Source organism: Carassius carassius, chromosome 1 (assembly GCF_963082965.1).
Source record: "Carassius carassius chromosome 1, fCarCar2.1, whole genome shotgun sequence".
Classification (NCBI taxonomy): domain Eukaryota; kingdom Metazoa; phylum Chordata; class Actinopteri; order Cypriniformes; family Cyprinidae; genus Carassius; species Carassius carassius.
The window spans coordinates 43058200-43069076 of NC_081755.1; the positions used below are offsets into that span (position 1 = coordinate 43058200).

The 10877-nt window shown below is 35.6% G+C and overlaps 1 protein-coding gene across 1 annotated transcript; it reads left to right on the forward strand.

Moving 5' to 3' along the window:
* Window positions 1-5202: 5202 nt before the first annotated feature.
* On the forward strand, window positions 5203-9313 carry LOC132124138 (uncharacterized). Its single transcript, XM_059535033.1, has 3 exons — window positions 5203-5688; window positions 8135-8201; window positions 8549-9313. The coding sequence occupies exons 1-3, from the start codon at window positions 5497-5499 to the stop codon at window positions 8896-8898; spliced, it is 609 nt and encodes a 202-aa protein (XP_059391016.1). The 5' UTR covers window positions 5203-5496; the 3' UTR covers window positions 8899-9313.
* Window positions 9314-10877: the final 1564 nt, after the last annotated feature.

Below are 10877 nucleotides of genomic sequence, written 5' to 3' on the forward strand. Positions count from 1 at the left end.
GACTACCCAGACAGCACTTGGACGTTTACCCTTGTATGGTGTTCGGGTCTGTGGGACCCGTTTTCACTTTTTGTTAAAAGAAAAATTATAGGCTACGATTAATTATTTTTTCAAACCCATACTCATTGGCCTTGGGTCATTTTCTGTGAAGAACATATAGCCTATCACAACACAATTCAATGACCACTCATAGGCTACAGGATGCTCAGTGTTAGTTTTGTGTTTTCACCTCTGCCATCCCGCTCAAGGTTGTAGCACTTTAATTGATAAATGTGATGTATCTAACAAAGGTAAAGGGCAAAAAATCAGCCATAGCCTACATGCTGTTTATATTGCTTGTAATTGGGATGAAGTAAACATCTGTTGAGTAACATATATAGTTTTAATTGTTTTAAATGAAAAACCCCAAAAAATGCAGCGGGTCCTCCAGACCCACGAACACTGGCTGAAAAACAAAAATAATATATATAATAACACCACACAAGAGTTAAACTTGCAAGTTGCCTACCTACTTAATATATTTTTATTTATACTTTTTTTTTGTTTAGTTTTTTTGGACAAACATGATGGCGAATTCTAAATGAGCGGCATAATTCCTGCAAAGTTTATTATTACCTCCTTGTAGAATTCTGAAGCAAAAGTTCCAAATGTAGTTTCGTGAGGAGCCTAATCATTCAGACCTGTCAATCATTATTTTCAACCTATATAAGCAGCACTTATTGTGCCATCCCAGCGACAATTCTCCCAGCATCCCTCCACCTCCCTATCTCCTCCTCTATTTCTGTTATTCTTCTTCTATGTAGTACCACAATGGGGGTCTGTACTCAGAGCTCAAGCCGAGCCTCAGGTTCGAGCCTCTGTTGAGGACAGCAAGCCAAGTTTTTTTTACCATTAACAATCAGGACTGGATGTGCAGGCAAACTCGTGAAATGTTGTCTAGGCAGCCCACTAGGATTTGATTCAGTCTTTCTTCCTCCCTTTCTCCTTCTTCCTCTCTTCTTGCCTCCTTTCTTATGAAACCAGAAATTGTTGCCTCTCCCTGTCTTTCAGCTCCAGACAGTCTAAAATACTAATCAGATGTTTTTTATTTTTTTCATTAAATGGAGGCCATGAAGAAAACCTCTCAAACCTTGTCCTTCACACTCCTTTCAGAATGCTTACACCATCGATTACAAAAATATAGGTTAGTATTAAAAAATTAATAAATCATATCGCACAAATAGAGCAGAGTTTTGGGCCTCTTTGCAGGGGCTTCTTGAAGACATTTGTTTGAGGTTTTCAATTATTTGCAGGGCTGGTGAACTTTGGAGAATTGGGAAAGATTGCCATCTGCTGAGTGTTTTAACAATGACATTTCCCATCCGATCCAACACAGTCTGTGCAACTCTCAAACCCCACTCACACCTACAGAGAATAAATGCTAAAGTTACAGATGACTGTCTGTGATGTCCACAGCCATCTTGAGGTCTTTTCTCAATGGGTGATTACTCACTGACTAAGGGAATGTAAAATACTTTGTTTTACGGATTTACGATGAGCTGGTTTATGTCTTTATTGCTATTACTTAATCCTAATTGTTCAGTGATTCGCAGGAAATGTAATCCTAATATATGTTCTGCCAATTATAATAAAGAACAGGAAGAGCTATATATATATATATATATATATATATATATATATATATATATATATATATAGTAGAATGAAATTATAATTATATAAGACATTATATAATACATTTTTATATTAGACATTATAATTATATATGTATAATATTTAATAATTATAAATAATTAATTATATAAGACATTATGATATTTTAAATGAGTTGGTGAGGCTGCTTAAAAATGTAAAGTGCTGTTATTAACTATACTTGGCATGGGTACAATTAGAACAAAAGTATCCCTTGTCTTTATTAACTAACTGTAGAAAATATGAAATACTTAGGGACTATTGACCATAATTTGTTGAGTAGATGAATTAAAGATATAAAATAGTAATAAATTGCATGTGTTTTTACTTTAGTTTTTGTGTGGTAATGTAAAAAACTAAGTGTTCTAACTGTACAGGGTTTACTTTCACTAACTGTGCTTAGACAAAGTGTCTTTGCTTAATATGTAAACAAAACTGAAAGAAACGCTGTTTTCTCACACAAAATAAACAGCTTTGTGGTGACGTTTTTATGGATCTCATCTAAACAGTCACTTTCACTGCAGTAATGTCTGTTTCATTGAACCCTAACAGCATACAGAACATCACATCATGTGTAGAAAAGTTTAAGACCTGTAGGTGGAGACAAATAACCATTTGTTTCAGAATCAAAACGAGATATTACTAAGCATGCTTGCACACACAATAAGTTTGTCTAGGTGTTAGAAGTTTCTAGTACACAGGAAAAATAAGATGTCATTAGATTAAATAAATCACATTATTTAAATTACATTATATATATATAATACAAACTAGCCAGAATTCTGATTACTAAGTCTACACACATTTCGGGTTAAATGTTCTTAAAACATAGTCTCAGATGTTGTTGGTCTTTATCCTGTAGGCTTTATCCAAATTATGGATAAGATTGTATGATGTCAATCAACAACACAATAAAAAATAAAATAAAAAAGGCTGGTTACAAAGGACCACTTCTGTATTCACCAATGTATGTGTGTGTGTGTTTGTGTGAAAGTGAAAATTATAGGTAAAAGGATGTTTTGACAAAGGGATGTTTATTTAATACTTGTTAAAAGATTCAGTCCCAGAGTCACAATGAAGTGAATGGATGGTTGTGTCTCTTTATTGTCAGCCGTGTTAAAAAAATGATTACAGCAGCAAATCCATCCTGGGCTGGATTAATGTCCCACTTTTGAAAGTGTACAGTTTCTCACCTTTAAAATCCCCCATGGGGTTTATTTCACATCTCTAGCTGTTCCACTGAAAGCCTCTTAAAAAATAAGGTTCTTTACTGGCATCTTCGGTTCCATTAAGAATCTTCAACATCCATGGAACTTTTCCATCCTATAAATGTTTCTTTAGAATGGAAGAAAGTTCTTAATATTCTTAAAATGTTCAAGAAGAAATTAAATAAGCGATTCACTCAAGTGTCCGAGGAACCTAAAATGGTTTCCTAAAACACTTTCTTATGAAGCTCTGTGGTTATGCTCTCAACACGGTCAGTTGGTAAAGGATGGAAATTGAGTAGGAGAGATAAACGTCAGTCATAGACATAGACATATGACCATGTTCACCATATAGAACTTTCCCATCACGTCCCCACACATCTCAGGTGTTTTTTTTTTGTTTGTTTGTTTTTTTAAGCTCTGAACTTCCTCTTGTGAGGTAAAGGATCCATCCACCCACAAGACTGCCCAGTCACCAACCACACTCACTTCACATAGATGACCTAGTCTTTGAAATGTGCCTCTGTGTCTCTTTCGGTTCCTCTCAATCCAACATATCTGAACAACAAGGTTCCTCTTTTGATTCTCTTCTTCACTGATTTATTATCTAACCCAAGGCCTTAAAAGTTGGGAAAATCTCTTGTGGCTTTGGAAAGTGTTGGTATTTCATTATTTCTCCCTTTGTGATTTATTGGTTTATTATTTTTCTTCAGGTGTCATGTAACACTTTATCTGGCTGATGACGAATAGCAAGAGTCATTCGTACAGAGCATGTGTGGCAGTAAACTTTCACAGGTAGACCACAGACTGGAGTGTACGATATCTGCAGGACATGACATATACAACACACACACACACTCTTCATTTTCTGCTACTGAATTGTGTATTTATGTTACTTCAAATGTTTTGGTTGGTTTGCTTGATTACTCATAATTACATGACATGAATGAATGAATTCTGAAGAGGAGAAGCTGAAGTGAGGTCAGGAGAGATTCTTTGTTACTAATCATTTTCTCTTATTTTTCCTAATTAGTCTTTCTGCATGATTCTGGGTCACATAAGGGAAACCGCAACTGGGTCATATCATCAAATGTATAATCACATAAAGGTTACATGCACAGTTTTTTGCATTTTTTATTTAATAAAATGATCATAAGTGTCAAAATATGGATAGCTTTGTACATAACCATATCAGAGTGGATATTACAAAACCTGTCAAGAACATTTTACACCTCAAAATAACAAGAAATGAGACAAGGCGGAGAAATGATTGTAATGTAATGCAAAAATAAAAAAATCGCATTACGCTATTTCTCAAAAAAAAAAAAAAAAAACATTGTAAAAACATGTGTAACAAATGATTTCTATTAAATACTGTTATTTTAAACTCTTTATCTCTCAAAAAATGCTCAAAAATGTATCATGGCATCCTGAAAAATATTAAGCCACACATCCGTTTAGCACTGACAAAAAAATAATACATGTTTCTTGAGCAGCAAAGCATCATATTAGAATGATTTCTGAAGGATCGTGTGACACTGAAGACTGGTATAATGATGCTGAAAATTCAGCTCTGCATCACAGGAATAAATTACATTTTAATACATATTCAAACAGAAACTAGGTGTTATAAATTGCAATAATATTTCACAATCGTACTGTATGTTTGATCAAATAAACGCCGCTTTGGTGAACATAGGAGACTTCTTTCAAGAACATCAACAAATCTTACTGACCCCCACAGTATTGTTTACATAATTTCTCTTTATCTCTCCATTATTTATTTATTGTTCTTTCAGTTTTGAGGGGAAATATAACTTGGACATTTTTTAATGTTTCATCCAGTCACATTTTCAACAATGTCTCATTAACTTTATATGCATATCTAAGTTATCTGTTTAATCTTTATACAGATGTGTTGATGGTTCAGCATCCTGTTGTTGTTACAACATGTCAGAACATGTTTAGTCAGAATAACAAAGTATGCAAAAAAAATTAAGCAATGCACATATAGCTTAGTACTGGTTTAATGCAGTGTGGTAAATGTGGTGGCTGTACCTTCCTTATAAGTTCTGAACATGTCAGAACAAGCTCACTTTGGCCACTAAACAAGTTATGGCAAGAAAAAACGAAACCTACACCTGTACACAGCAGCACGGTATATGCCTTAGCACAGGTCTCATGTAGTGCGTCACATGTGGTCTACAGAATGTGACAGTTTTGTAGCATAAAAACTCCCATCAGTCTATTAAAGGGACTGTGACACCTGCTTCCCTCCGGTTGACAGCGAGTAGGAGGGCCTGTCCCTGCCCAGATGAGAGGTGTTTGCACATCACCCATGCTTTAGGGGAAAGTACACTACAGCACTCCTCTTGGACATCTGCTGAGAACTTTAAACAGGAACACAGTAGCTCACTTACACAAACACCAAGCCAACATACAGGAAGCTTGACACATTCTGAGGTTTGTCTACGGGCCAACCAGAAGCCGAGAGGTGGAGGCCACGCTCATTCTTCATTATCAGTCCCAGGCGTCGTGCACTCACCAGTGTTTCTCACTCATCTGTCACACTTGACCTGCACTGAGGCTGTCGGGTATCATGTCTCTATCTGCCGAGTACAGCAGTGATAAAACGGGTGACAGGGGTGGAGGAGGTGGAGTTGCTTTGGCCCATCAGAGGAGACTGATCCGGGGACTGCTTGTTTGGGCCACCCTGCTCACTCTAGGCTTGGGCACATCAATAACTCTCCACTTCATCCAAAGAGAATCACCAGCTCCTAGTAAACGGCAGGTATGGTTGAGATCTGTAATCTACACTCTTTAAAAAAGAAAGTTTTCTTACTGGCATTGATGGTTCCATGAGGAAACTTTACCATCCATGGAACATTTCCATTGGTTCTTTATGGTGAAATTAAAAGGTTGTTTAGAATGTTCAGAAAAAATGGTTCACTGAAAGGTTCTTTGAGGAACCCTAAATGGTTTGCTGTGTATGTGACCCTGGAGCACAAAACAAGTCTTAAGTCACTGGGGTATATTTGTAGCAATAGCCAAAAATACATTGTATGGGTCGGAATTATTGATTTTTCTTTGAAGCCAAAAATCATTATAATATTAAGTAAAGATCATGTTCCATTAAGGTGTTCTGTAAATCTCCTACCATAAATATCTCAAAACTTAGTTATATGCATTGCTAAGAACTTTATTTTGGACACAGTCTCAATATTTCGATTTTTTGGCTTCCTCAGATTCCAGATATTCAAATAGTTGTATAGTCGGTCAAATAATGTCCTATCCTAGCAAACCATAGATCAGCTTATTTATTCAGGCAAGTGTTTTTCAAACTGGTATTGTATTGTGTGAACTGGTCACATTGTTTCGGGTTCTGTTGTGAAATGTGTATCTGTATATTGGTGGGATAGAGTCAGACCACAGCGGCTGCTGACTCAAGACCGCAGATGAGGGGAACGCAGATATGTGAAATCACAGCACGCTTATATACAAACAGGGCAGACTGAAATATACAAGCTCAAATAAATGTATCATTCAAAAAAATAATAATAATAATCATTTATTTACAGATGCTATTTTGCACCCCACTGAAAACTGGCATATACTATTTGAATTTTAGTTACTACACTCATAAAAGCGAACATTCTAAAAAGGGAGTTTAGCAGGTTTTGGGTTGCTCAAAGAACCTTTCAGTAAACAGTACCTAAAAGAACCATTTTTAGTGTAAAGAACATTTAAATAACCTAAAGAACCTGTTTCCAGTATAAAGAACTTGTGTGTGGAATGTAAAGTTTCCACGGATTTTAAAGGTTCTTCATGGAACAACAGATGCCAATAATATATATATATATATATATATAATATTTTTTTTTTTGATAAAATAAAATAAAATAAAGAAATAAGTTATTTCAGGAGCTGTTTTTCTATGTCATCACTTGGAAGCTTTATTTTTGGGGGTGTATGAACTTCCACTGGATGTGCTGGTATCCTGACTGAGAACTGAGATTTAATAACTTAATTAGTCATTTTTATCATTTATTTAAAAAACCATTATGATTTTTCTATAAAAAAAGATCTGTTCTCTTACGATAAGTAACCATGCAGTGACCACACAATACAGTGAGTCATTTGTATACAGTAAGTAAACAGCTCATTTAGTGCCAATGTGGAAACTCACTATCAATATTGTAGATATCACTTTCAATCATCACCTCTCTTTCCAGCACAGTGGAGCGATCTGACTTTTTAGAAGATGATTTTGTTTATCTGAACAGTGCAGAGTAATTAGCCATGAGATCACGCCTGTTGGAAGGTTGAATTTTTTTCTTTTTACCACATGATCGTGTCAAAACCTGAGCATGCACAATTCAGTGCAATAAAAAAAATAAGAAATGAAACTCTATTGATACGAATCAGCATCTGATGCAATTTTCACTTTACCATCATTTTTGAGTCACCGTTTTGTCGCGTATATAATATATATATCATGAAGCTAATCTACTATTCTAGTTGCACTCAGCCAAAAAAAATAAAAAAAATAAAAGATATATTATTTTTGGGTAACTTTCTGAAGATTAGGATGTGATAGTGTCAGAAAGGCTAACTGGTGGTTTCATTCAAAAGTAACACCTATAAGACATGAGAACTAGATTCTGATGTTTGAAAACGAAATTGGTTTAGGTCTGAAACTATACTTTCTCTTGAAATGTTTTTTTCCACACACACACACACGCACGCACGCGCAAATAAAAAGTAGATGTAGAACATATTAGACTGGTGAAGACAAACCAGCAACCACAGAACAGCATAAGAAGACATAATGACATCATTCCACTGAGGGGAAATACCACTCCACAACCCCCCCTCTTCCCTGATAATGGTTTTTCATTCTGCAGAAGCACTGCATGTTGCTCAGTTTGTTGCATGTTTGAAACAAAGAACTAAAGGGGATAGATAAATTAGACTGGAATGAGCCAAGAAACCACTTAGCAAACTGTCATAGTAACATCTTTCAGTATCTATTTATCTATGAAACCTTAAATTCCGTATAAATGCTAAATGCTTAAAGGTTTTTACTACATTGTAGAAATTTCAGGCAACACATTCAAAGACCTTTCTTAGTTTCGCTTACTGTATTTTAATTATATTTGTATTAGGCTATATTTTACTGTAGATGATGGGAGAAAGATTAAAAGCCTTGATATTACCTAATTCTTCTGCTCCAACAGATTCAAGAAAACGTCACCCAGCCTCCTCAGTCCAAAGAAATTCCCATAATGGAATTTTCACCAAACTGTAAGTCTGAATTTTTTACCTTTTCGACTTTTAAGAGCTTGTTTTATGTGTATTCACTTTAGCCACAGGAACTATTTGGATACTTAAGTCCAAGTAGTTTCAAATATATTAATATCTTTTCATTATACAGCAAAATTGTCACATGATCCTTCAGAAATCATTCTACTATGCTGATTTGCTGCTCAAGAAACATTTCTTATTATTACCAATGCTGAAAACCGTTGTGCTGCTTCGAAACTGTGACACGTTTTTTCGGGATTCTTTGATGAATAGAACAGATTCTTTGATTTAAAAGAACAGCATTTATTTACGTTTTAAGCGTGACTTTTCTGTCTGCTTGTCCACAGGGAAAGACTCCGAGATGGTGGAGAAACTCCAGTGGAAAACAGTGCGTGAGGATTTTTTCAAGGTAAAGGAACAGCTTTTGGTGAACAAGGACGGCCAATATTTCCTGTACCTGCAAGTTACCCTTGCGTCTCAAGAGAAAGCAAACCATACAATCACTGTGGTATCAAAACAAAGACAAGTGATTTTAAAAGGTCTTATCAATGGATCAAAACTCTCAACTCTCTTCATGGCTAAAGGCATTTCCCTCGCTAAGGGAGATACTCTAACTGTGACCTGCCAGCCGAAAGCCAAAATCCAGACCAATCACACTGAAACCTACCTGGGTGTGATCAAGATTAATTCAACCTGAATCTAGATCAAAGACTGGAACGGATTTGTGACAGTATTGAATGTGGACTCCCTCCGCACTGATCTGCTGGGTTTTGATGTACACACCGAAGGCAGTGTACGGCATGTTAGCTTTCTTTATTTATTTCTTAAAGTGACATCTTTAAAACTCTCTGCCTTTATTGCACTAGCCTATATTTAAGCTTCTCCCCACTCAATGGATGAAGTGTCACTGAATGTCCATGTGTGGCCGAATTCTGATTGTTACCAATGTAAAATTGGCACCCCATTGATGCACTTTATATACATGTATGTATATATATATATATATTTGTGTGAAGCTGACCCTTTGCTGAACCCCTGAACTGCTCCAAATGTTTCTTCAACTCACTCACTTTGGTATTGTGAATACCTTAGTCCACACTACAACACCTGAGTCAACACCTGAGTTAAACTAGTCAAACACAATGACCACAGAAATAGAAAATAGCAAGAGCTGGTCTTAAATGGCAGATCAGCAACTGCTGTAATTTGCAGCAAAGGTGGGGACTTGGCAAAGGGTCAAGTGCACACAAAGGAAAGGATCAGAATACCTCCCTTCAACAAAGCAAAAAAACTAAAGCTGAATTCAGAATGGCAGACTTGCATACTACAATTATAACAAGTGATGGTTCAACCAAAAAAAGAAAATTCTGTCATCATTTACTCACCCACATGTTGTTCCAAACTTGAATGAGTTTGTGTCTTCTGTTGAACATAAAAGATATTTTAAAGAATGTGGCTTGCTGATCCCCACTGATACCCACAATCCTTAAAAAAATATCTTCTTTTGTGTTCAACAGAAGAAATAAACTCGTACAGGTTTTGCACAACCTCGATGACAGAATTTCCATATTTGGATGAACTAATATGGCAGAGAGTAGTATGCTAATACACTCCTAAAAATAAAGGTGCTTCACGATGCAATAGAAGAACCATTTTTGTCTAAATGGGTCCATAAAGAACCTTTAACATCTGAGAACCGAAGGTTCTTTGTGGCAAAACAAGGTTCTTCAGGTTATAAAAAGGTAAGAAAGAGATGGTTCTTTGTGGAACCAAAAATGGTTGTTCTATAGCATCGCTGTGAAGAATCTTTTAAGAACCTTTATTTGTGTGTATGCTATTTCCAAGTGTTCACCAACAAAGATGTCATTGGTCAGGTGGCATATTAAGAGTGGCAAGCCACTGAAAGTGTATATAAAACGTATGTATGTGTGGTTTTTTTTTTGTTTGTTTCTTGTTGATGTCTTATTTTGTCATATTTATCTGTATTTATGGCTGTTGATTATACAGAGGCAGCGAGATGTTTTTAGCATACTTAAAAGTCATTGGATTAAACTAGAGAACAAATATCAAGCCAAGTGGCATTTCATTAAACAAAAGACCTATTCAAGCAAAACATTTCACAAAAATAACTTTTCTAAATCTGAAACAATAGTATACTCATTTAGGACAGACATATAATTTATAATGAAGACAATGGCCCTGTCCACACGAACACGGGTATTTTCAAAACCCGCAGCTTTTTCGATGTGGTTTGCCCGTTTGTCTTGATACCAACTGGTTAAAAGTCAATTCACAAATTGCTCAGAAAAGTAAAAAGTAAATCTGAGAAAATCTCTAGCTTCCTTTGTATGCAGATCCCACTGGTTTGAAAGGTTAATTAATATAGGGTTAAAGACTGTAGTGGGTTAATGATCTGTTTTTAACAGCAAAAAAATTTCAACTAAAATTCTAAGGCCTACATCATATGATGTCTATGAGGTCATTAGTTGGACATTCGTTGACATTTGAATAATTAGAAATGTCATGAACATTATTAAAAGAAAATTATATGTATATATCTGCTCAACAGACTTCTGTCTGCAAACTAATGACATTGTAATGACTTATGACATTGTAAAGACCCAAGTCACTTTTTGGACTCACTAAATATGGCCGAATTGATGTGTTGTTATATTA